At 44.3% G+C, this 27,539-nt stretch overlaps 1 protein-coding gene across 4 annotated transcripts in view; it reads left to right on the forward strand.

The window, feature by feature from the left end:
* Positions 1-15,093: 15,093 nt before the first annotated feature.
* The window catches only part of Piezo2 (piezo type mechanosensitive ion channel component 2), a 339,893-nt gene continuing 327,447 nt past the window's right edge, over positions 15,094-27,539 (forward strand). For all 4 annotated transcript variants that reach the window (XM_077792280.1, XM_077792282.1, XM_077792281.1 and 1 more), the window contains exon 1: positions 15,094-15,157. In XM_077792280.1, the coding sequence (XP_077648406.1) occupies positions 15,094-15,157 (64 nt within the window). The remainder of the gene's footprint in view (positions 15,158-27,539) is intronic.

Below are 27,539 nucleotides of genomic sequence, written 5' to 3' on the forward strand. Positions count from 1 at the left end.
TTTCAACCTAAAGTCTGCTTCTCAAAATGTACCTGGAGCACACTAAGTTCTCGATGAATACACCACTCCCTTGTCCTCTTCCAGCTCTGAAAAAAGATGTGGGGCTAGGGGCAGATCCGTCTTGCACGCGGAAGTCATGATGAAGAAGAAAGTCAGTGGCTCACACCGACGGGAAGAAAAGACCAAAGGACAGTCATCCCTCAGTTCCCTCCAGGGCAACATCAAGGCACACACATCCTCAGCCCACCAAATCCCTGGATGCTCCAGTTCCTGAATGAAATGACTTAGTGTTTTCACATGAGCTATACACATCCGCCTGCACATGTCAAACTTCTCTAGATTACTTACTGCACCTAATCAATGTAAAAGGTGTGTAAATAGCAATTACAAATTTGTTCAAATTCAGTGACAAAGCCAGGTGCTGTGGCACACCCCTGCAATCCCAGTGGCTCGGGAGGCTGAGGCAGGAGGATCGTGAGTTCAAAGCCAGCCTCAGCAAAAAGCATGGCACTAAGTCACTCAGAGAGACCCTGTCTCTAATAAAATGCAAAATAAGGCTGGGGATGTAGGTCAGTGATCGGGTGCCCCACGTTCAATCCCTGGTAGCCCACCCCACAAAAGAATTCAATGACAAGATGTTAGTATGTGTTTAGTATGAATACATTTTTTTTCCAAATGGTTTCAGTTCATGTTTGTTTGAATCAGTGGATGTGAAAGTTACAGATACACAAACCCACGGTGGTTTGAGATGCTGGAGGTACAGCTGCTCAAGTCAAGGATGCCCATCTGAACACTGGGCAGGTGAGAAACATTCATTTTTGCTCAATGAAGCCACTATAATTTCATCAGCTCTCATAAGAATTCAACAAAAATTCAACATTATTAAGAAGTTTTTGAAATATGACTCATTAATGATGATCCTTGCCCTAAGTTTTCAGTGAGCTTATTAGTTGATGATAGTTTATATATATATATATATATATATATATATATATATGCACACACACACACACACACACACACACACACACACACACATACACCAATGCATATAAGACATAATATACATATAACTGTTTCCTCATATAGATAAAAGGCATACTATCTATGTATAACTTGTAACTTGGTAATATATAATTACTCACATTGAAGCACATGCACAAAAATATTTTTTGAATCTATGTGATGCAAACAAGTTTGGAGACCATTTTTAAGAATTTTTATCTTTTATTTAATGTAAATTTCCTTCATAGCAACATTTATAATCTGTTATACTATGTTTTATATTTTGTTTACCTATTTTGATTAGAGTGTTATAATTATACATAGTATTTAGGCTCATTTTGAAAAAATTCTGGGTCTCTTATTTTTCCAAGTGAATTTAAGGACCATTTTTTTTTCTAGTTCTGAGAAGAATGTCATTGATATTTTGATGGAGATTGTGTTGAATCTGTATTATTCTTTTAATGATATGGCCATTTTAACAATATTAATTCTGCCTATCCATGAACATGGGAGGTCTTTCCATCTTCTGAGGTCTTCTTTTTTAAAAATTTTCTTTAGTTGTAGATGAAAACAATACCTTTATTTTATTTATTTATTTTTATGTGGTGCTGAGGATCAAACCTAGTGTGCAAGGCAAGCGCTCTACCACTGAGCCATAACCCCAGCCCCCGAGGTCATTTTAATTTCTTTCTTCCGTGTTCTACAGTTTTCATTGAGGAGATCTATCACCTCCTTGGTTAGATTAATTCCCAAATTTTTTGAGGTTATTGTGAAAGGGATGTTTTCCTTATTTCTTTTTCAGCTGAATTGCCTTTGGAGTATAGGAAAGCTATTGATGTATGAATGTTGATTCTTATATCCTGCTACTTTACTAAATTCATTTATTAGCTCTAGAAGTCTTCATGGAATGTCTTACGTCTTCTAAATATAGGATAATGTCATCAGCAAACACTGACAGTTTGACTTCTTTTCCTATTTGTATCACTTTAATTTTCTTTTCTTGCCTGATTGCTTTGGTTAGAGTTTTAAGAACTGTAATGCATATAATTGGTAATAGTAGAAACCCTTGTCTTGTTCTTGACTTCAGAGAATAAGCTTTCATTTTTTTTTCCTCTACTCAGTATGAAATTGGCTTTGGGTTTGTAATAAGTAGGCTTTATAATGTTGAGGTAAGTTCCTTCTAGTCCTAGTTTCTGCAGGTTTTTACCATGAATGATTGCTGTATTTTATCAAAGGATTTTTCTTTATCTATTGAGATTGTCATATATTTTTTATTCTTAGTTCTATTTCTGTGGTGAATTACATTTATTGACTTGTGAATATCAAACCTACCTTGCATTCCTGGGGATCAAGCCCACTTGGTCATGGTGTAATATATTCTTAATGTTTTTAATGTGATTTGCTAATAGTTGATTAAGAATTTTTGCATCTATGTTTATTAGGGATATTGGTCTATAGTTTTCTTTCCTAGATGTGTCTTTGTTTGGTTTTAGTATCCCGGTGATACTAGCTTCATAGAATGAATTTGGGAGTGTTCCCTCTCTTTCCATTTCATGGAATAATTTGAGAAGGACTGGGGATAGTTTTTCTTTAAAGATCTGGTAGAATTCAGTTGAGAAATCCTACTGGTCATGGGTTTTTGTTGTTGATAGGCTTTTAATTGCTGTTTCAATTTCATTACTTGATATTGATTTGTTTAAGTTTCCTGTATATTCCTGGATCATTTGGGGCAGGTCATATGTGTGTAAAAATTTGTCAATGATTTTGCAGTTTATCAGAGTATAAATTTTCAAAACAGTTTTCAGTTATCCTCTGGATTTCAGGAGTGTCTGTGGTGATATCTCCTTTTTCATCTCTAATTTTGTTGATTGGGTCTCCTCTCTTTAGTTAGTTTGGCAAGCAGTTTATCAACCTTATTTATCTTTTTGAAGAACCAACTCTGAGTTGCTTGGATCCTGTGTATTGCTTTTTATTATCAATTTTGTTAATTTTGGCTCTGATCAGTTTTTATTTCCTGTCTTCTATTGAATTTCAGGTTAGTTTGTTCTTTCTTTCCAAAAGCGTTGAGGTGGAGCATTACCTTACTTATTTGGAATCTCTCTAGTTTCTTGATGTAAGCACTTAAAGCAATAGATTTTATTAAATATTTTTTTCATACTGTCCCCCAAATTTTGATATATTATTGTTTTCATCTGTTTCTAAGAATTTCTTGAATTCTTCTCTCATTTCTTCTTTGATCCATTCTTCTTTTAAAAGAATATTGTTAAATCTTCATGTGTTTATATTTTTATTACTGTTGAATTCCTTTCATTTTATTATGATCTGATAGGATGGGGTTATATCAGATCTTTTGTATTTGCTAAGATTTACATTGTGGCCTAGAATGTGGTCTATTTTGGAAAAAGTTCCATGAGCTTCTGAGAATGTAAATAGAGCTGTGTTTGGGGTTAAATATTCTGTGGATGTCTGTTAGGTCCCTTTGACTTACAGTATTATTTAGCTTGGATTCATCTTCATTGATTTGTGCTTTGATGCCCTGTCTATTGGTGATAGGGGTGTGCTGAAATTATCCATTTATTATTGTATTAGGGTCTATATGGGAGTTAATATCAGCTAGTATTTTTTAAATGTAATTCTGTGCACTGACATTTGGGGCATATATATTTACTATCATTATATCTTCTTATTGAATCATTTTCTTTACTGGGATTAATGGCTTTCTTTGTCTCTTCTGATTAATTTTTATTTGAAATCTGCTTTGTCAGGTAGGAGGACAGTTACTCCTCCTTGTTTTTGGAGTCAGTTTATGAAGAATACTTTTTCGCATCCTTTTACCTTTAGCCAGTTGGTGTCTTTGCCTAGGAGTCTCTTGTAACAAAACAGCACATAGTCAGATCTTGTTTTTGATTTAACCCATGTCTTTTGATTGGGGAGTTGAGTCCTTTAACATTCCACATCAGTACAGACATGTGTCTGTGCATTCCTGCCATTTTGAATCGTTTGCTATATTTAATACTGTCTTACTCATTTAGTGGACCACTCTTCTTTTGGTCTTGCTCTATTTGGGAGACTTGGGATTTGTATTTGGGTTCCTGTGTGTGCAGTTTATCTTGGAGTATTCCCCGTACTACAGGCTTGGTGGTCATGAACTCTTTCAGTCTATTCTTGTCATGGACAGTTTTTATTTCCCTCTTGAATTTGAAACTGAGTTTTGATGGGCATTATAATCTTGGCTGGCATATCTCATTCCAGGCACTCCTTGATTTTAGGGTCTGAGCAGAGAAATCAGAAGTGAGCCTTATGGGTTTGCTTCTAAATGTGACCTGATATTTCTCTCTTTCAGATTTTAACATTCTTTCTTTATTTCTGTTAGACATTTTGATTATGATGTGTCTTGGAATACTTTTCTGGTTAAGTCAATAGGGAGTCCTACTGTATGCAAATGTTTATTTCAGTTCTGAAATGGGAAAAGTTTTCTATAACTATCTCACCGAAAATGTTCTTTATGCCTTTTGCCTGTATCTCCATATTCTCTTCTTGGGCAGTGATTCTCAGGTTTGGCCTCTGCATGTTGTGGCAGAGTTACTGTATGTTCTGATCTGTTCTATTATTTTTCCACTTAATTGTATTCTGTGTACTCAAATTCATGTCTCCTGTTTTCAAAGCCTGAGGTCCTGTCTTCTAATACTGAAGGTTTATCTTCCATGCTGTCAAATCTGTTGCAGATGCATTTAAGTGAAGTTTTAATTTGATCCATTGTGTCTTTCCTTTCCAGGAATTCCAATTGGTTTCTATCCCATATTTCTATTTGCTCTCCTAATTCACTCCTTGGATCTTCTTTTGGTTCATTGAACATTTTAATACTCAGATTTTCATAACATTTCTCTGGAATGTCATCCACTTCTGTATCTGTGAGGTCCTTTGGTGTAGGGCTGTGACTTTGGTGGGGAGATCTCTTTGCCTGTTTCCTCAGGTTATAGAGGTTCAGGACTCGGGGGTCACGACGGAGGCCCCCTCCTTCTCCATGCTCCTGTACTTCGCCCCAGCCACTGAAAGGTGGCCAGCGGGCAGTGTGACCCCGGGGAAGGGCCAGCCCGCTTTCCCCAGGGTGCTGGCAGGGCTGCCACAGGGCGGCTTCACAGGAGCCAGTGGCCCTGCCCACGCCCAGAGGGCTTCCCTCCTGTGGGAGTTATTTTTGGCTTTGCCCTCACTGACTCCCTTCCCTTACTACTCTGTGCTTGTGCGCGTCACCCTTCCTCTCTAATCCACCTTTCCTGCTTCCCTCCAGCCACAGGCTCCTTTATGCACCTGCAGCCCTCGGCCCCGCCCCCTGCCCTCGGCCCCGCCCCCTGCCCTCACTGCCTCCTGTGTTCCTCGCCGTCCATTCCTGATTGGCAGGTATTTACATAGAGCTGAAGGTGGTACCTCATTGGTCAGGTCTCAACAGGAAAGTGACATCTTCCCAGGCCTTTATCTTGGCAGCTGGGGACAGGAACTTTCCCAGGCAAGAGCGGCAAAGTTTAGCTTGTGGTCGACCCAGCTATCAGATTTCAGTTGTGAATTTTAGTCCCTTTAGCCACTTGTGACAATTTTTTCAGTTCTCCTTAAAGATCACACTGTGTTCCTTAGAGTCCCAAACTGGAAACACTCTCAAGGGCCATCAGCAGGAGAAAATAAATTATTTTTTTTTTAAGTTTTTACAGAATGGAATAACATTACAAAGCAATAAGAAAGCAAGACCCGTGGTGCACACGTCAACACGGATGAGTTTCACTTACCTGATGCTATGAGAGTGAGTACCTAAAGCAATGCCAGATTGTTCATATGAACTTCAAAAATGAGCAAAACTAAGTGATGAGGGACCTCCTTTAAATGTACACTTTAAGGACACTGCTATACATCAAATGTCACTGCACTTTATTGACACCATTGTATTTATGTATGTCAATAAAAACATTTTAAAAATGATCTTTGAACTAATGTTTTGCAAGATAAGTCCACAGGACAATAGAGCATGTGCAGCAGCAGAAGTGATACTGCAATAGGTACTCCTTGTAGCTGCATGACCATGTGGCATTCCAGATGTGCATGCTTACAGAACTCCAGTGGACCCATGATGCTTGGGAGTTGAGGGAAAACAGGTTACCAACGAATGAGTAAGATGGAGAAGCAGTGGCAGCCCAGCTTCAGGACACAAACTTGTCCCTCTGAACCAGAAATCTCTTCAAATGTAGAAAGAAGGCAGTGGGTTCCTAAGGACCACAAAGGAGTGAAGAACGCTATCATAGCCTGCCTTACCTGTGTCCAGTGTTAGCCACTTGTGGGGAAAGCAATGACTGTGGAAGGAAAGAGGGGAAGGACACCCATAGTCCCTTTCCATTTCAGTTGTTTCTCACTTATCAGTAAATCAAAGGCAGAATATCAGTAGAAAGGAGTCAAGAAGTAAAATAAAAACTATTGAGTTAGTTTCATGCAGTGTTTCAACCATTTTGCTGAGAACATAACACACATGAATGTACAAGCCACAAAATAGAAACTGTACTTCAACAATTTTGCCTGAGTTAAAAGTTCTTGTGTTTGCACTTAAAACTAGATTTGCAGCATATAAAGATTTATGGTAAAATTTATGCTAATAATTTAAGTATTGTTATTTTTTCATTACCCAGAACAACATCAAATGGCAAATAAAAATGGTAAGGCAATTTGATAGGAGAGAGACAGACAGGGACAGATAGACGGTCCATGACACAAAGGGAAAAGTTTTATATTTTGTGGCTTATAGCTTCATTTTAGTTCCTGCATTTTGATCAAGGAGCCAGTGTTTTCCTTTTGCACTGGGGCCCACGAACTGTAGCTGGCCCTGGACTCATCCTAGGTGGGAGATCAACTATCTTGGGGCATCTCAAAAAGTCGTCCTGTTTTGAGAGTTAGATTTTGAAAGACACATTTACCTTTAAATTTGTTGCACATTGTTTTTTGAAATGCTTAGTTTGCTCAACTGTGTTAGTGGAATTTAAGAAAGGGCATTCTCCCTAGATAACAAATGGGGGACATGACCCTAGGGCCATGCCACAGTGCAATACAGGCAAAAAGGGCTTGGGGACCCCTTTCAACCCAGGGATTCTGACCTGAGAAGTCCTTCTGCAGACTTGGGGAAAGGAGACTGATGCCTTATGTTTATTTTAGTAAGAGGGGCCATTTGCACACATCCCAATACAAACAAGCAAAACACTTATTTGAAGGACCTAAAAGAATCTTGGAATACCCTATGATGTTTATATCATCACCCAGCAAACCAGACACTGGCCTTGGAGAAGAAGTGTTGGACTTCTTAGTCAAGAGGCTCATCAACGGCTGTCGTGACTGTTTGGAGAGTGTGGCAGAGCATTCACTCAGAACCACACTGCTTTCCTTCTGCACAAGTAAAGGGACAATGTAAAAACACTGTAGGCCCAAATGGGAGTTGCTCAAGGAGGCTTAAAAGAAAGTAACTAAACACAGATAACGCTACAGTGGTAAAAGAACACAAAACGCAGACAGCTGAAGGTTCTTATTTAGCATCACATCAGCAAGAAGTTGCTCCAGCTGAAGTGACCCCAGTCTCTTGACTTTCTGTAAGTGGTCTCTGCTTCTCATGTCTCTGCAGTGACCAGCAGCATTGCAAAGATGGAATACCATGGCGAGAGGGGCAGGTAAACTCCCGTGACAGCTGTCCTTATTCCTGATATGCCTGCCTCTGTGATATGATATGCCTGCCTCTGTCGAGTATTCTGCTTGGGCTTAATAAGTGGTAGAAAAGAAAACAGGCAATACATAGAAACTGTATCATCCAACAAATTAAGATGCACAGGATCACAGCTGATGGAATCTGGACATTCTTTACCAGGCCATGTCCTCTGCTGCTTTCAGGATGCTGCCTGTTCTTGCCGGGAATGATATTCCTTCCCATCTAGACTGACTGACTTACTTACTCAACTATAATATTAGACAATGGTTGCTACAGGCCCCATCCTGTCTTACTGGGGATATAGCACTGGAGAAGCCTTGGACCTCCTGGAGCTGACATTCCCTGGAATAGACATCCTCTCTGGAAGCACCATCTTCCCAAGGGATTTGTCTCCCTCTAGTTCCCTGGAGGAGCTCAGATTAACTTTTATCACTCTTCTGTGAGGTTTAATGCTTCTCTATAGTTCTTTGCACAACTTTCTATTTACTTAATTATTTACACTGATGCAAACAGTCTGACTTTCCTGGTGAATGGCCACTTTACAAGGGCAGCGCTGTGTTGGTTCCACCCCGCTGCTGTATTTCTGAGCCTCTCAGCCTGTTATTGGCTGCCTCGGATGTTTGTGGATTGTGCTGGATTGCAGGCTTCCTGCTGAGAGTACTTGCATGTTTTTAAATACACTTTTAGCCAAAAGGTGGCACTGCAGGAAAATGAACCAAGCCAGAGACTAGCTGCCTGCAGCTGTGGATTCTGATCCACTGGTCCTAGTTATTGGCTAATGTGAACAGCTAGGAATAGAGAATTCCCCACCTCATACACACTCATGTGCTTACACACATCTGAAATCCCTTGAAAAGACCAATACAGGAAAATCACCTAGACTTACTAATACATTAACATTGCCATGATCATGGAAGAAATCCTGGTGGTGTGACTTACTGGCATTTTAATTAATCTGAAACGTGTGTTTATTAATAAATAAATATCTAAGAAGACAGAAAAGTCTATTTTTCTTATTTCATTGGTTACAGGTAAAGAAAAGTATTGCTATATTTTTTGTTTAGTAACTTGCTTTGAATTATTACTACATTTCACTGCAAAACTATTCCCCCAATTCCAGTTCCCTTCTGCAAAACTCTTCCCAGAATTTGATAGCCTCTCTGGACAAAATCATGTTAAAACCAGCAACCTCTTCAAAGGTTTCAGGAGCAAATACACAGAAAGCAGATAGAAAACCCCAAGATAAAAATCTGCCGTGATGTTGGTTATAAATAATGAACAGTGGTTTCCATACTTTACTGTTGCCACCTGGGTGCCTGCAGTGCCCAAGGCAAGTCAGATCTTCAACAGAGCAGCCTCCCCACAGATTCACTCTCTCTGCCTCCATGCATTTACCTTAAAACAACACATAAAATTTTACATGTTCCTTTATTTTCATAGGTGTCATTTCTTATCAAGTTATGGATGCGTGTGCGTGTTTGTGTGTATGTGTTGGAAACATAAATATAATACAATTCATTTGAAATCAACATTTTGCTTTGTGATCTACCTTATAAATGAAATCCTGTCCGTGTCCTCCAAGCCTACAATCCAGTTGGGAAGTATCTTCCCATACACCATACACATCAGTGCATACACATCCGTTAGCTGACTTTTCAAAATTCTTAAACAGCAGACATGAAATCAGTGGTCCGCTTCAGATTTCTGATCCATATTGTAACACATACGTTATAGTTAAAACCACAGTATAAATCTAATGTAGACCCAGCAGGATGTGATTTTTCATTGTCAATTACTCTGGCAAATATTGTGTAAGAATAACCACTTTAGCAGAAGTATAATGAGGGGCATCTTGCAAATTATCAAAAGTTGTCTAAGTCCTTACATTTTGGGGATCTTGTAAATACTACTGCTGTATATCTTAAATTGATACATTCAAAAATTACAATCATAGATAGTTATCTCTTGGTAGCTATGGGTGATTGTTTCCAGGACCACCACTCCCACCCTACATACATGCCAAAAATCTGTGGATGCTCGAGTTTCTTATAGAAAACAGGACAGTATTTGCATTTAACCTATGCATATCTTCCTGAACACTTTAAATCATCTCTAGATTATTTATGATACCTAATATAAACATTGTATATGACTCTACTGTATTGTTCAGGGAAAATGAAAAGTAAAGAAGTCTGCATATGTTTAGTATGGATGAGATTTGTTGTTTTAGTACTTTTGATCTGGAATTGGTTGAATCCATTGGTGTGGAGCTCACAGGTATGGAAGACCAACTTTGTCAGCAAAAGGAAAGGCTTCCATTTAGCTTCCAGATTCTCTTAAGTATAAAATCTCCAAACCATGTGGACCGTAACAAAACTGATTTCCAAGTAAATGTGCCTTATAACATAAATAAAACTGAGTATAGATGTAACGTGGAAATGAATGTATCTAAAATGTTCTATTAGTACATACTAAGGCAGACATGTTGCCAGTGCTGGATGGCACCCTCCCTGAGCTGGCAAGAGGCCCACAGTCTCCACAGGCTGGATGGCGCCCATGGATCTTGGCAGATCTCACTGGGGGAAGAAAACGCCAGGTTGACAAGCTTTATGTTCCCTGTGGGAGACACTGCTTTGTAAGGTTGCCATTTGGGAAATATCCATCCCTGAGATCTCTCAAAAGAAGATCTCAGAGTATCTGAGAGGATAATTGAGGATAATGGGACTAAAGATGATATGGGACTGAAGAAGATTATTAGCTCTGTATTGCCTTATTGAGCTGGATAGAGAAAATTAGCATATGGGACAAAGATGGCATTTCTGAATAACGTCGTCAATCAGTGCAGCACTAAAGCAAGTTCAGAAAAGGCAAAAGATATTAGGTGCAATGCAACTTGCACCAGGCATGAAGTGCCACATTCCTTGCAGCCAAAGACTGCAAAATGTCCACCACTCCTCTAAACCAGTTTCTGAACATACCTGAGGGGCCAGTGTATCCTTCTCGAAGTGTCACAGCAGGTAAAGCTTCAGCAGATCAGTTTCAAAAATGTAGAACCAGACCTTGTTTTCCGATAACAATGATAGTAGTCATAGTAATTATTATAGTAATAATAGCAGCCAGTATTTGCTGAAAAATCGCTATGTGCCAGGCATTTCTCTAAGGACTGTATATATGGTTTTCATTGGTTAGCACTCCATATTAGATAGGTTTGATTATTTCTTCCATTTCTAGATGAAAAAACTGAGGCACTAGTCAGTAATGATGCAAAGAAGTCATCATTTGACAGTGTAGATTCAGAGAGACATGGAGTAATTGGTACTTAATTCATTCTCTTTGCTAAGCTGGTGGTCATGTACTTCAAAAGGCTATGTAAGTCAGCTTTCTGTTAATGTAATAAATAATCAAGAGAACTCAACTTAAAAAGAAAAAGGGGTTATTTTGGCTCACAGTTTTGGAGGGTTTAGTCCATGAGCAATAGTCTTGCTGCTTTGAGTCTGTGAAGGCAAAGTGTATGATGGCTGCAGAACATGGCGGAGGAAGGCAGTTCAACTCAGGGCTTGGTGTGAATTCAATGGCATTCTCCCCATGGCCAACTGTTGAAGCTCCCACAATATTTCTAGAGTCCCATGGGATGGGGAAACCATCTTTAAGTGTCTATAAGTGTACCCCCAAATAAGCCTTGGGGGACACTTATCCCAAACAACAAAATGTGTACTCATGTGGCTGAGCATTGCAGGCACTTTGTCTTCTCACCAGAGCATTCTCTAGCTCTTTCAGAATTCATTCCCATCATGCTCAGATTGGGGATAAGTTTGCAGAGCAAGCAGAGCTCCTGAACACTGTGATCAGAACCCTGGTGGGCCAGTGGGGTCCTTCAAGATTGACCTGTGGAGACACCAGTCCTGCCCCTCAAGGTAGGCGAGACAGAGGAGAAAACAGCAGTTATAAACACAACACCACTGAAGGGCGATCAGAATAGAGGACAGAGACCAGGGAGTGGGAGAGGTGGAGGGAGGGGGAAGCAATGGGGAGGGATATTGGTCAAATTATGTTGTTACATTGTGTTCATGAACTACTATGTAGTGGCATAGCCCACCGCTTGCACCACTGTAACGCACCAATAAAAAGATAAATAAAAAACAATGTCACTGGCTAATGACTGGTGCGCTCCAGTCAATCTGGTATGGAAACCAGAAGGCTGGATTTGGTCCGGCCATGTGGATGTTGGTATTGAAATCCAGGGGAATGTTTTCTGAGTTCTGATGTGTGAAAGGGGACTCTGGTTCTCTACCCTGGCTGCATACCTGAGAATCACATGAGAGCCTTAAAAAAATATAGGTGTGGGACCCCAGACCAGACCAGTGAAGTCAGGATTTCGGGGAGTGTGGAGTAGGAGCATTTGGATTTTCAAAAACTCCCCGGGTGACAGCAACATGTGGCTGGGATTGAACACTTTGTATTAAATATTGTCCAGACAACTGAAGTTCCTTGGAGAGTAGGCACTGGAAGTCTCAAAACTGGGATGGAGCTCTTGACATCTCTGGAACTGAAGGACTAGCTTGGTAGGCATGAGACAGGGCAAGTAGAGAGGATGCTTGGTCAGGTGCCCTGTTTGCTGAGACGGTTGTGTCTCCTCACTCCGCCTCCAGAATGGTAACTTTTGAAAAACTCTGGGCAGTCGTTAAGCCTGGTAAGAAGATGGAAGATATTCAGAGAAAACAATAGTCAATCAACAACACAGTATTATTTAAAACTGAGGAGTGTTTCTTCACCTTTTAGTTAGGACCCCAAAATGAATTATATCAGAGAGAGGGAAGGAGGGGGGGGCAAGCACAAGCTCTGAACCTCAAAATTAGCCATGTATTTATGTCAGCGTTCTGTAAAATGAATATTTCTTATTCACATTCAGTAATTAGCTGCTAATTTAAAGCTCTGTCCTCTTCTCTGATCCCGCTATTAGACTTATGATGAGTTTGGGTTTAGAGGCTATTTAAGTTTCTTTTTTAAAAAAAAAAAAGTGTTTGGTGGGTTTTTTGTTGTTGTTGTTCTTGTAGATGGCAGCATGCCTTTATTTTATTTGTTTATTTTTATGTGGTGCTAAGGATCGAACTCAGTGCTACAGCCTTAAGTTTCCTGAAAGTGGCAGCACACATAGGTGGACTAAGTTTCAGGGTATCTGCACAAGATTTAAACTATCTTGAGTCTTTATGAAAGGAAGGAAGGAAGGAAGGAAGGAAGGAAGGAAGGAAGGAAGGAAGGAAGGAAGGAAGGAGGGAGGGAGAAAAGGTAATGGATCACATTACAAAGTGCACTGTAGGTCCCAGAGAACTTGGGAGGGCATCTGAGTTCAAACCACATGCTTACTTTATGTCAAAAAATCAGTACCCACACAGGTAGTTGTTATGGTTAAGGAGTCAGGACAAAACCATGGTTTGCATGCTTTTTTCATGGATCGACGGATCCCTCCTCTCCAACCAATGTAATCCCAGGTGCAAGTCCTGAATGGAGGTTAAATGCTCCCACCACTCCCTGGATGGAAATGCCAGTTCTCCCTGGTCCTCTCTACAAATCCTAAGATCCTCCGCCTCCTGGTCCTGGGATTCCCCTTGGCCCCAGCAGATCCCTAACTCTTGGATAATCTTAACACCAGGGAAGGGACAAATTCGAATCTCGCAGCTTCAGCTGATTTCTCTAGATGTTGTTTCGCAAATAAGCAAAGGGAGGTTTTTGGAATATTCTAGGTGCCAACATACTCTCCTCTAGAGCTAGGACCAGCAAGAAACAAAGCCTAAGAGAAAAAAAAGAGTTCCCCAAGATATACAAAGTGGATGCACATCTGAGTTTTTCTGTGCATTCTGGAGAAAGGCTAGCTAGGATTGGTCAGACCCCGTTCAGAGTTGAAACTTCTTTGGTTAGATACGGACAAAGCTTCTGGAAGTCCAGCCTTATTCTTCTTGTCAACGCAGGTGGATAGTTACTTGTGCGCTCATCAGCACTGACTGCCCACAGAGTTAATCAAGCCCCTGGCTACTCTCCTGCTGGGCTTGTGCATTGTTCCTCTGGCATTGAGTGATTCCTGGGTTTAGGCAAGCTCCAGGCGCTCCGTGTGTACAGGATGCCTCGGTTCGCAACTAGAAACACAGTGGACGCAGAGATAGGGGTCTGAGGAGCCAGTAGCAACTCGCGGCGCGGAAGAAGGGGTGAGCCAAGGAGCGAAGCCCACCTGGTTGGCAAGGCCAGGCCTTTCTCTGCGCGCCGGGTGCAGATGGAGTTCGCCCTTTGCGCGGGTGTACTGCGCCTGCTTAAAGAGTCGCTCAGGGGCGGTCCTGGCGGGCCAGCCCCAGCCGCCTTCCCATTGGCGGGAGGACACGCCCGTCCCCGAGTGAGGGCTTCCAAAGTTTCATTGAAGGTGGAGAAGTGTGCGCCCGCCGGGGAGCCCTGGCTGCGCCGCGGCTAGGGCGAGGCTGCACCGCGGCGGGCGGGGGGCGCGCTGGGCATCCGGACGGCGTTTGAGTTTTCTTTTTAAAATTGAGACAGTGGAGGAGGGAATTGGCATCTGATCTACCCGTTTTGCGCTTTCCTGCCCACGCTCACACGATTCCTTCAAGTGCGGGAGGGACTCGCAGCGCCACCGGCGGACAGATAACTGGAGCCCAGCGGTGTCGGGAATGGTCCTGTGCGCCTGGCTGCGCCCACCTCGGTCTCTCTGGCCCGAAGCTGGGGGGCGCAGAGGCTGAGCTGCACCACCACCCGGGATCCACAGCCTGCTGCTTGAGGCCGCGGGCTGTAGGACGAGACTCGGGGTCCGCGGGGCAGCTCCGAGAGCCAGGCGCAGGGCGGCGCGCGGCAGCCTGCGTGGGCAGAGGGGCCGGGGCCGGGCAGCAGAGACTCGTTGGCTTCAGAAGGGTTCTGCGCAAAAGGCTCCCCGGCCTCCCCTGAGCGACGCCCCGGGAGCCCCGCCAGAGGACTGCACTCCCTCTTCGCCCCCTTTCCGCACTGTTCCAGGCCCCTAGGACTCTCCCAAACTGTCCTCCTCCAGGGCCCCCGCCCCGGCTGCCCCTGAAGAGGCCGCCGCCACCGGAACCTGAGTTCTACACTTAATGGGCCGGCCGCAGAGGGTCGGGCGCCTGGCTAGGTGGCTGCCAAGAGCCTGGTGAGCGGCTGCCCAGAGCCCTGCGGGCGAGGGGCAGCTGAGAGAGCGTTGAGCGCGCCCTCGGGGCGGAAAGCCCGGAGGCCAGCGCAGAGGCGATGCCTGGGCGGCTTGCTGGTGGTAGGAGGCCCTAGGCGGGCATGGGCCTGGCGTCCCAGCCCTAGGGACCCTCGAGCCTCCCCCCTGCGCTCGGAGTCGCCGAACCGACGCGATGGCCTCGGAAGTGGTGTGCGGGCTGGTCTTCAGGCTGCTGCTGCCCATCTGCCTGGCAGTAGGTGAGTCTAGTGGGCTCCCCAAGGTTACTCGGGGACTGTGAGGAGGGCTTCTTAGCGGGGACTTCCTAGCAAAGTTTAGGGCACTAGTGCTCCCGGATTCGATTCCCGAAGCGTGGGCCAGGTGGCAACAGCGACAGCCGCGCTGTCCCGGTGTCACAGTAAGTCTCTCGCACTTCCCGCTCTGGGGCAAAGGACCGGTGTCTCCCTTCAACGTCCAGCTGCAGAATCCCGGTAACAGAGATCTGCTGCAGGTGCTGGAGACCGTTGTGTTGAATTTTTTTTTTTTTTTTTAATAAGCAGAGTACTGCCTGTGCACAGAGGATGCAAGTCGCCTGGAAGGCGGCAGTGACCCCCGCGGTAGGAACCTGAGCTTAGACCTGAGGCCCCCTCCTCCAGGATCATATCCCAGCCACCCTGTAGGGAGAAGTGAAAGATCCAATGGAGTTTTTTTTTTTTTGTTGTTGTTGTTGTTGTTTTTTTTGTTGTTGTTGTTTTAAAAGAAAAACAGGGACTAGGCACCGGGAAAGCCCCTTTTACAAGGGAAGTGTTGGATGCTGAGGCTGAGAACCTATCTAGTCCTGCCCTCCCTCTCCGGGCACTTAGAGGGTTGGAGGCAGGGTTGGAAGCAGGCTTGGAACTCCTTGGGACTGGCGGGGTGAAGACTCGGCCACCGAGAGCCTCAGGGATGCCCAGAGGAGTGCCTCACTATTCTACAGGCTGGCAGGGTGTTGAAAGGATGTAGGCGTTGGTCTAAGGACCAGCCAAGTCTAGTCATGAGGGAGTTTCTGAATTTCTTCTCAAATCCTGCATGTTATGCTGAATCCCACTCCTAAGACTGATCATGGGGCCATGGGACTGTGCTTGGCTTTTCCTCTTCCCACTCCAGAGCTAGAGAATAGAACACTTTACCAAGTAGCAATTGTGTTTACAAAGAGAGGGTGGTCTTTGCACAAAAGGCCACCTTTGTGCCCCTTGCCAGAGGTTAATGACTCGAAATCACACCTGTGTTAAATGTTTTCTTTGTTCAAGAGTATGAAACCCTGATGCAAGCCATCGACAGGATATTGTAGTGGAGTACTAATTAACACCTTTAGATAGCAAAGTGTCTGGGAGACTTGAGCAGGAGAACCCTCCACTGAAAAGCCAGCTTGGGCAGCAGGAGGGACTCCTATGGGGTTTGCTGGCCTCATCCTCAAAACTGCATTTCAAGTTTCAAGGCAGGACCATTTTCCAGGGATCTTTGTTGTCAACAAACTCACATACAGGAGGAGCTCATCTTCAGCGAAACTGACTTGGAGGTTGGTTTGGGAAAGGTTCTCTAGGCACTTTAGCACAGTGGGTGTCTGTTTGGCAGTCACCTCTGCATCTGGAGCCTGGCAGAGTGCCCTGCACATTTCGTATTTGCTGATTGGAAGCTAGTGCCTGAGTTAAGGAGGGGCTTTTAGAGAGAAGGCCGACTTGTGGCCAATGCTGACCAGAAGGGGTCCTCAGGAGTGGCTCTGGGGTCAGAAGCTGCTCGCTCCCCTCTCTGACCCACCATCTCCTCCTTGTTCCCCTCCTCCCTCTCCCTGGGCACTTGCTGGGTTCTGTGACTGTTAGAAGAATAAGATGTGGTCATCTGCAGCCAGTTCGGTCCATTCTGTCAAATGACAGCGGGAATGACCCTTGATTGCCTGTGACCTCTCCCTAAGCATTGGCTCCTATTGGACATCTTGCTTGTCCCTACTCTCGGAGGCTGGAACCTAATTATCCTGACTAACCTGGGGTTTTCCACTCCGAGAGGCCCTTTACCAGGATTGTTGCTGTGGCACGGAGTGGGCGGTGCAAAGCCCTGGGCGGAGGCCCCAGAGCTTCCAGAGCCCCCAGGGGAGGCAGAACAGGGGCTGCTGCCCGCGGTCTGGGGTCATCCTCCTCCTAGCCTCTTGCCTCATCCCGCCACTTCCATGGCACCCACCCACCATGGAAGAGTCACCTCCTGCCTGCCTGAGCCCGCAGGTTGTGGGCTTTAGATGTGAGTCCACCTTGAGCCCCGGGCTTTCTTGGTAGAAGCAGGGCTCCCAGGTGCCAGGATCGTAGCCCCGCCCCCTCTGTTTCCTCGACCACAGAGTCAACCCAGGGGATGTTGCAGCCTTAACGTGGTCTGCTCCTTCCTGCTTGCTCACACTTCTCTGTGGGAGGGCGTGTGTTCATGTGTATGTATGAGTGTAAGGGTGTATGTGTGTGTGCATTTGAGTGAGCTTGTGTTTGAGTATAAGTGTGTGAGTCTGTGTGTGTGAGCATGTGTGTGGAGTGTTATGAGTGTGTGAGAGATGTTATGGATATGTGGTGTGTTGTTTTTTTTGTGTGAGATGTTACGAATGGGAGTGTGTGGGGATGTTTTGAGTGTGTGTGGTGTGGAGCCTAGTGGTGTCCCCAGCTCAGCCTAGAGCCTGTGGTTTCCCCAGGAGCCTGCAAGGCGTGGGTTCAGGGAGAGCAGGGGCTGGCTGCCCCAGGAAGGCGGAGGAGGAGAGCATCTGGGGATGCGGCCCTAAATCTCGGCTGGACTTTCGCTGGTGTCTGTAAGACAACCCACACCTGGAAGACTAATGGTGCCTTCCAATGGCTGAGCTTCAACAGGGTGGTGGCTGCCACCTTGATTCTCTTCTTGAGGAAGTGGAGATTTCAAGGTTATTGAAGGGTTTTCTGATCTGTCTACTCTCAGGGGGCTGCTAAATCAAGCATGCAGCTTTCTTAACATCCTGGGCATGGAGTGCAGCAATCTGCTTGCCCTTAGAATGGATCTCACACCTTCCCCATCTATTCTGACCTTGGGCAAGGCAGCCTTCAAAGTCAAGCCCTGGCAGAATCCTGCGGCTGGCTTCCCTTTAAACCCCCATTTCTGTAGCACTGATGTGGAAGCCTCCGCCCTTATGTCTTCACCTAATGATGGGGGTGAGAACCAACTGTCTTGTGTTTAATCTGTTGCTAATTTTTTTTCCCCCTGTGAAAGAAATGAAAGGGCAGTGATAAGTGATACCAGGGCTCTTCTATGCAGGTGTTATCTGATTCTTGAGTGTTAAAAGCAAACCAAACTATAACAGAATGTGGTGTTCATCATCCAAAATGAACATGTGCTGACAGATGTGCCTATATCTATAGCCACCACAGATTTGAATATCTCCAAAAGACCTGTGACTTCTTGGTGGCCCTCAGAGTTTTCCTTATGCATAATATATGAAAATGGCAAAAACCTTCTGTAATATCATGCAGCCTTTCATAATGATAGCAGTAAAATGGTCTTTGTTGAGCACTTTACAAATATCTTTTCTTTTTACACAATTGTTTTCCCACCCATCTTTAAGTACATGACTGAGTTTGTTCCAAGGTTAGGAGGGACTAGGGATATTTTAATCACTGGCTCCAACCGGTTTATTCCATCTTGCCTAGGGTTGCTTGGAGTTCCCCAAGGTCTTGTCCAGAAGAGCCAGCATACTCACATTCAGGGAGGGAAGAGAAGGGAGGACACTGGACTTGGACAGTACCAAGGGAGAACAGAGGACAGAGACCTAGGTAGCTCCCCACCCCAGCTCCTGCTCCCCCTAAATGGAGGGTGAGAGGTTAGGAAAGAGCAGAGAAATAAAGGGCTGCATAGGCTACAGTGTTCCCAGGAAAAATTATACTTGGAAAATATTGCAATTCCAGGAATATTCTTTAAAATTCCCTTTGGAAATAGCTGCATTAAAATCATAGTAAAAATATGTGGTCACTTTTGAAATATGTCTAGGTCTAGCTCTCTAAACACAATTGCTTTCTATAGTATATTTATTTTCTCTATGTAGCAGATATCTTCTTCTTCTTCTTCTCCTTCTCCTTCTCCGTCTTCTTCTTTTTATACCAGGGATGGAACCCAGGGGCACTTCACCACTGAGCCACATCCCCAACATTTTTTATTTTTTATTTTGAGACAGGGGTCTCGCTTAGTTGCTGAGCCAGGCTTTGAATTCATGATCCTCTGCCTCAGCCTTCAGAGCTGCTGGGAATTCAGAGGTGCGCCACTGCACCTGGCTTCCAGATGTAATTTTGAAGTCCCACTTAAACACAGTTCAAGACTCACAAATGAAGCTAATTTGAATCTAATCAGCATGGATTTTTCTTGATCAGTGTTAGTCTGGCTTGCTGCTGCCACCTTGCTCAGTGGTTCCAGCTGCTGAAGGATCCCTGGAAAGCACTTAAAGTAACTTTGCTTTTAGCCACACCTTCTGGGCCTTGTAGAAGTAGATACTATGTCCCACTCTCAAAAATAACTGAAAGGATGGAAATAACTGAATGGATTTGACATGTATAGCATGCAGAAGTTTTCTGATTATGACCTGCTTTTTTGAATTCTTTGCACACTATCCAGCACAAAACCAGGATATTATTATGATGAACGTGTTTAGACTCTTGTATGTGAATTTGCAAATACTAAAAACATTTTGTTAAAGCAGAAGCAGATCTGGTCTGTGTTGTTTCTGCCAGTTAGTATTTGGGCCTTCTGGTATCATTCCACTAGTTATCTGAGGGTGAAGATTTTTCAAAGACTAACTGATTTCTTAGAAAGTTAATGGTTTTGGGACCCAGTCTGAGATGATTGCCCCCCTCATAGTTTTCCAACTCTGAGCTCCACAGCCTACTTCAGGTTCAATGGGGATAACACAAAGCACACCGTGTCCCCTGCAGCCTCCTCTGCCCGCTCAGGCCTTCTGAGTGGAGTGGACAAACCATTTTCGACACCTTCACCTGCACGTTTGCCAGGAGCCTGTCGATGCCCCTGCCCTCAAGGGCAGGCCCTTTCCAAGCAGGAGCCGCCTTAGAGCCGTCCCTCTAGGTTCATTCTGCTCTTTCTTCTTGGCCCACCAGGGAGCCGTGGCTTCCCCTCTGGGTCCCAGAGCAGGGAGAGTCTCGGGCCTCCTTCTTGGCTCCTTTCTACCTTTGCTGTGTGTGAAGCCCAGGGTGCTTTCCTGTGCTCTGAGCTCTCCAGGAATTTCTTCAGCAAAGGGGCCTGGGCTTCTTTGAGGGCTTGACTGCTTTTCAGCCTGAACCTCATTCAAAGCAGGCAGTCCCCTGTTGCCTTTATCCTTAGGCCCACCACCGGGCCAGTGGCCTCCCAGCTGGTATTCCTGTCTTGGCAGCAGATGGGCTCTTTCCTTTTACTGACAAATGGTTCTAAGCAGAGGTGGGTCTTGTGTTCCTGAGTTCTCTTGTCAATATGCGTTCCTCAGGGCATGAGGCAGATACGACCAACATGAAGTGAAGGTGTAGGCAGTCAAGTTGGTGCGCTTGCCCTGCTCCAGGAGACACCCCAGGGATGTAGTCCTTGCTCTGCCATCTTGCAGGACATGCTCAAGGCAGCCTGACATTAGGTCCATATCAAGCTGAAGGATGCAGGAAGCAAATGCAGGAAGGACCCTTCTTTCCACTATGTAAGGCTGCAACTTGGTAGTTGCATGAGTGTGCTAACTAGCTAATGTGTGCTAGTGTGCAATAAATAGCAGCTTTTATTCTTGCAGTCTGATGCTAAGCAATTATGTTAGTTGGGTCGAATTTATGGGCTAGTTTGAGGGCCTGTCTATCAAGAGCAGCCCCTTCCCATGGGCAGAGAGTTCAGAGTCACAGTCAGTGTAAGTGGTGCTTTAAGACACTGTTGAAGGCTGAGGATGACCCTGTCTTGTTCCCTCCCCACAGTGAGACACATTGGAAGGTCTCTGTGCCATTGCTCATTTTTATCTTTGAAATAATGTGACAACTGTGACATCTTAATTTCCCTTGCCTAGCAATAGGGTGCTTTGTTCACACTCCTTACAAAATTCTCTTCTTAGTTCTTCCCTTCTCTGTGCCTGCAAGTTCAGGAACTCTGTATAAGGGGCTTCTTGTTGCTATCCCCAGCACTAAATGACTTCCTAACATAGAGCAGCCATTTGAAAAAAATGCCAGTTTTGAATTGTAGGTTTTTCTATTGTGCCTGATTACTGTATAAGGGCTGAGCACTGAACACATATTTTCCAATTGATTAATTAAAATGTTCATTGGCTAAATTTCTTTCTCTTGAATATCTCAGAAATTTGAACCTAGAGTTAAGGTCTACCTTCCTATAGCTGTTGGTTTCTAAGTCTTTGAATATGAAATTCATAACAGCGTGTAACACTCTCCCTGACTTTCATAAATGAGCATTTTATCAGTATTGCAATTAATGCATTTTACTTGCTTTGCAGTGAGGAGAGAAGGAAAAAACCCATTTGACAATGTAAAGTTTGACCGGAGCATCATCCTTGAAGTGCATATTATTTTTTTAAAATGTTTTCAGCTCTTCTGGAACCACACAAATCGATCTGTTTTCTCTTGTGGTCAAATCCTGTAGGTCAGCAGTTTTGGCCACAGATTCAGTAAAGGAGGAAGAACACAGAGCCTTAACAAGATGGCGATTCAGAACCAGAGTGCCATGGAGTGTGCACATTGAGTTCTCACACCCTTCCCTTCTCTGCCCCCCACTGTACCTGTGTGCCAGCTGTGTTGGGCTTGGCATTGCTGCAGGAACATGGACCCTTGTTAGAAATACAGGCAGTGAAGAATCTGGGAAGGACCCTGGTCTGCAGGTCTAGTGAGAAAGTCTGGATCCTGTTTATAATACACTCATTACTCTGCCAAGTCACGGAAACTCTCCATTCTTCAATTACATCATCTATAGAATGAGATGTTCAAAGCTAAGAAATACTTTCATGGTTTAACAGGGTTATTTCTGCACATGCATTTTTTAATGTGAGAAAGGTACGACCACAAACCACCATTTCATAGCCAGCATTTTTACATCTAACTTTTCTAGTCTCTAATACCCATCCAACTTATGTGGCTAAAGACTTGCTTCAAAGGAAGGTGAGGGACTGCTAAGTAAAATAGCTTTTTATCCCATTAGCTGTGGGAGTGCAGATGTCACACAGAGCTGGTCATGGGGACAGACATTCTGGTCCAGGCTTTGCAGCTCTTCCCTCACCTGCTCTGCGTTCAGACGTGGAAGATACCTCACCTCGCCAGTGACAGCAACAGGAGCAACAAGAGAGGCATGATTGCATTTGGTCTCTGCAGAAGTAAAGGACTTGGAGTGCCCAGCTTGTGCTCAGTCATGCCTGTGAAGACAACCAAGCCACAGTGTGGGGTAGCTGAGGCTGCATGGTCTTGTAGAAACACAGAGTTATCTAAATAAGATTTGAGTCAGGAAAATAAATTTTGAGTAATACACTGAATTTAATCAGCATGACATTACAATGACATTGTAGACCTTGGGCGAACTTAGCTAGATAATTCCATTATTCATGAAAGAAAGGGGAGGCTGCTCAGAATCCTTAGATGCCCATAGAAAGGAGTCCCAGGGGAGGCCCCGTGTAGGTGTGCTGCAGGGCCTCAGCACCAGGTACAGAGTGTGAGCTTCCTGCATTCAAAGCCCTCCACCCTCCTCCTCCTCTTTCAGACTAAAAATCAGAGCTGGTTCACACGCACCAGGCTAATTCTGACTTATGTTGGTCCTGGGGTCAGTCTCGCTGGTAAGCACTGGAATGTTCTCTGCTAAAGCCAGGCGTGCTACCTGCATGCCAGACAGGCTTGCTGTGGCTCCAGGCCTTTGATCACCCATCTTCAGCCAGGAGAGAGGACTAGAGTCAGGTTACAAGGCTTTGGGAAGAGGGAGAGTCATTCAGTGGGATTTGTGTCTTGTGAGCCAGTGTTTTCCAGAAGCCTCCAACTACTTAGAATTTTTCATTAATAGCCACAAACCACCTTCAGCAGTAGTTTCAAAGCCTTCTGGGCTTTGCTTGTGCATCTCTTTAGGGCTCACTGCAGTGTCCATCCCTAGGGGCACTGCCGGACCACCAGCTCGTTTTCTGGATTCAGCTCAGACAACTCTGGGCTGTTCTCCCACGTTAGAACCCCCTGCATGTTATGCCAGTCTCTCAACTGGGGCTACTGTAAAGGATGCCAGGTAGTCCTCAAAGGCATGTCTTAAAATCGTATAAAAGAATATTTTTAGCAATTATTTCTAGAAAATAAAGGCATATCTTCCCCCAAATTATTCAGAAGGGAACAAATTGCAGATATGATCTTAGCTTATGGTATGGATTGGTCATTTGTTCCAATATGTTCCCTCTCAGGTGTTAACTCTCTTCCTAGAATGCAAATTTCAAATGTAATGCTGATCTTCCCAGGGCAGAGCAGTGTGCTGCTCAGGCAACCTGTCTGAGCTACTTGAGTAACAGGAGCCACACTGTGATGTTCCATAGATTTGAACATGCAAGGAGAGCATTCTCTTTACAAGAACACTTTTGAGGTGTGGCTTGGATAGTCCACTGCTGATTGTTTCTTTCAGTCTGTTTTTAAAAATCATCCTCTGTCTGGTTTTGGTCAAGTTTTTCCTGCTCCTCTCATGGGATCCATGTGCATTTTCCAGAATCTGTCAAAATTCATGCAGTCACCTAAGACAATACGCGTGCCGCTCCTTTGCTATCTTAAAACAGGCTGTTCTTTACTCCAAAGACCAGTGGAAACCCAGGTCTCTTTCTTGATTGCTCTCTGTCTTTGTAGGCATTGATGCTTTCTAGGCTTCTTTTCTGGCTATTGCTCAAGGGGAATTTGACCTTTTTAAATTTTTTTTATTTTTTTAATATTTATTTTTTAGGTATATATGGAATTTTACCAATTTTACAAATCTTATTGTGAAGGTCTCCAGGTATCTCTGTAGTTCCCGTCTTCAGACTCCTGGGTCAGTCGTTGGCACTATTCCTATCTTGGTTCCTAATAGAAACAGAAGAAAAAGGCTTTGTTTTGCATGCCTTGTTTTTTCTTTCTCCTTCAAAATTAAACAATATAAGGAGAGGGATTTAAAGAGTGGTTGAGGAGGTACTCTGGAGTCTGCAGCTTGGAGCTGAGGCCCTAAAGGATTTTGTGTTCTCCATTCCCCACCAAGTGGGCTCTTTGAATTTATGACGCAATTCCTATTGGGAAACAGTTTTATTTTGCGAAGACTTTCAATGTCTTAAGTCAGCATTTTGTGTCAGCGAGAGATTAAGAAACTTACATGATTAGGTATTTGTGAGAAGTGCCAGCTAAATAAATCAGATGTTCTGCACAGCAAGGCTGGTCACAGGCTTGTGTCTGCTGCAGTTGTGAATCTCTCTGAGTCAGTTTGAGGTGTGCTTCCCCGTCCCACTGCTGGACTCCTGCTCCCTCCTATGGCGCTCATGTACTTGCTCCTTGATCTGATGAGCAGTCTTTCCCTGGACCTCAGCTTGCACATGGCCCACTCAGGGCTGTGCTTGCACACCACCCAGGCCACCCTGCTCACTCACGGCACTGCTCTGTCCTTCTCCCCCATGCTGGTTCTGTCTCACTTCTTTCATGCCAATGCATGCTTATTTATCACTTTCTGACTCCCATTCCCTCTGATGTCCTAAGACGGAAGCATCTGAGCCCAGAAGAGAAGAACCTGTTCCCTGCTATCTCCTGGCTCTGCCCTAAGTATCTCAGGTGGGGCCTGGCCCACGGGAAGAAGGCGCACACTCAGCACTGGCCTTAAATGACCACCCAACTGTCATGTTCTTTCATTCCTCCAATTAAGTCTCAGTTACCCATCTGTAAAACAGAGGGAATAATATTGCCTACCTTATAGGATCACTGGGGAGGCTAACCAAAATTGATCTGGGGCCAGGGGAGAAGCTCAGTGGTAGAAAGCATGAGGTCCTAGGTTTGATTCTCAGCACCACAAAAATATAAAAATTAATGCCCTTAACACGTTGTTAAACACTAGGTAGCATTTATTAAGCACTTAATATAAAAAATTATTGTGATGGTGATCTTTTATTGCTTCATCCATCAATTTTGGTCAATCAATATGGCTAGATTCTGACAATGCAAAAAAATGTGTAAGGCGTGGTCTTTGCTTCTGAGATTCCTTTTAGACCTAAGGTAGCCCAGGGTCTCCACTGAAGTCTGAATGGAAAGTTGCAGATGGTGTCCATCAGGTCTCTGCCTTCTGTCCTTCAGTACTTTGAGTGATCTCAGAGGTGGTGGAGAAACTGGTCTTTGCAGAGGGAGGAAGAGCTCCTGGTGAGCCAACAGTGGCTCTTTCCCAGGCCCAGGGCACAGTAAGCTGAGAGTCAGTCTAGAGCAATGCAATGAGGTGTGTCCTGAATTGAGGACCAGAAGATGGAGGGGAGTCCTGCTGGACCAGTTAGAGGCCACCCCTTGCCATCAAAACCCACTTTCAGAAATGATCAGCAAACAAAACTGTGACCGAAAAATTTTTTTAAAAAAATATGTTGATACTTCTGGTAATATGTTTAAATAGGGGACAATCTTTAAAGCAAACTGTGCATGGAGTTGTTTGGGCCAGTTCTCTGTGCTGTTGGCCTTTGGTGGACACAGAATGAAGGAGCAGACTGGTCTCCATCTAGCCTGATGTCCTAACCAGTTGTCTGCTAGATTTAACATCAGTCTGGGGGCTGCAGGTGTGAGTGGTAGAGTACCTGCCTGGCATGCACAAGGGCCTGGGCTCTATCTCCAGCACCAAATTTTAAAAAGCAATAAAAGAACTCTAATTTAGACCCAGGAGTACCTATTGGCTGAAGGTGATTGTCGTTGGGGAATAGCTACAGTCACTACACAGACTTGGACGCCACCCTAGCTATGTGCCTCTTGTCTGTTGGTCTTCCTGTGGCTGTATTTCCTCCACAGTGTACACTGTAACTGCCCTGGAAGCCCATGAATCGGTGATGGAATGGCTCTCCTATATTTCTCTTGCCTTATCTTGGACATGCCTAGCCACTTCATGCAATCAAGTCGATGAAAGCCAAGGTTGGCAGGGACATCTAAACACTCTGGAAAAATTGGCACTGTTCAAAGAGAGAGTACGAAATTACTTCAGCCAGAGCTATAATGTCCTGTCTTGGGCCAGAGTCTCTTTCTGGCACAGTGCTTCTCAATCCTGACTTTGAAGACTCTCTCTCTCTCTCTCTCTCTCTCTCTCTCTCTCTCTCTCTCTCTCTCTCTCTCTCTCTCTCTCGTTCATTATGGTTACAGCAGGACTTTATAAATACCAGGACGCTCTTCCCTGAAGGTTTGTCCTTCATTTAGAATGGAGTGCGTCTTGATTTCCTCAGACAGATTGAGGAAACGATTGAACAGCTTTATGAAGTGCGCCGTCTTCAGTGTTACACAGGCATTTTGTCAGCTGAACAGAGTCCCCCAACTGTGCTGTGACAGCAGTGGCTCATTTCCTCCCTCAAGCATCTTGAGACAGAGCTGGGTTTTAAAGTTGCTGAAAGGCCGCATTCAGCTTTGTGAATTCTGTAACAACACTGAGGACTTAAAGACAATGCCCTTTATTTGTTGGGCATGTTGCAGATTATAACATGTTCACATGTTTTTTGCATGGTAAGCTCAAGAGGGCTAGGATTGTGGTTTTCTTGTTTTGTAGGATACTGCATCCTCTCTTAGATGCCTGGCAGATGGGGGGTATGCACATACTATATTTGTGTGTGTATATATGGGGTGGGTGGGTGTCTCATTTAATGGCTGCAAATGCTCTGCAGAACAGAAACTACTCTTGAATTTACACGGTAAGGGTGGAATGAAGAAATAGATTTCTCACAACAACAACAGAAATTCAGAAAAATTAAGTGACATTTATTTATTTGATGGGTCAGTTATCAGAAAGGTGGTAGACTAGAACCTGGACATCAGATACTCAATTTTCATCTAGTATACTTTTAGCAACACAAGTGCTTTTCTCAAGTATTAGCATTTGTAAATGCTCCTAATCTGGATCTTCCCACCCATTTTCTCCATTTCTGCAAGAGTGATCTTTTAGAAAATAAGCTCTGACTGTGTATGTCTGACCATGCTCAGAACAATGCTTAGAGCAGGGTATGTGCCATTTATTCTGAGGGGCAGGCAAAGGGCCCTGGGTCTCCTAGGTTTTCTCAGACTCCACCAGCAGAGAGGACCATGTCCTTTTCTCTCCAAGGCTCACCCAGGAGTTTGAATCCTGTGTAAAATTCAGCTTCTCCTGGGTCCAAGGGTGCACCTACCAGGGTCCTAGAAGTGCCTCCTCTTGAACAACTCTCCACTTTTAGGAAACCATCAGTTTCAGCTCTTCGGGGTCGAGGTGCTCAATGTTCTGCACGTTTCTTCAGAGGAGATGTGCTCTTCTGCGTTCCCTGCGGGCATTTTCAACAGCATTTTTGGATTCTTTTTTCAGTTGTACAGTGCTCTTGGGTTTCCGTGCCTGACATAATAAATGATTATGCCGTCTTAACCCACAATAAACTTTTGTGATTTGTTGGACTTAATTTTCACTACTTTGAGTTTCTTAGGAGTGAGT

Source organism: Urocitellus parryii, chromosome 13 (genome assembly GCF_045843805.1).
Source record: "Urocitellus parryii isolate mUroPar1 chromosome 13, mUroPar1.hap1, whole genome shotgun sequence".
Taxonomy (NCBI): Eukaryota; Metazoa; Chordata; class Mammalia; order Rodentia; family Sciuridae; genus Urocitellus; species Urocitellus parryii.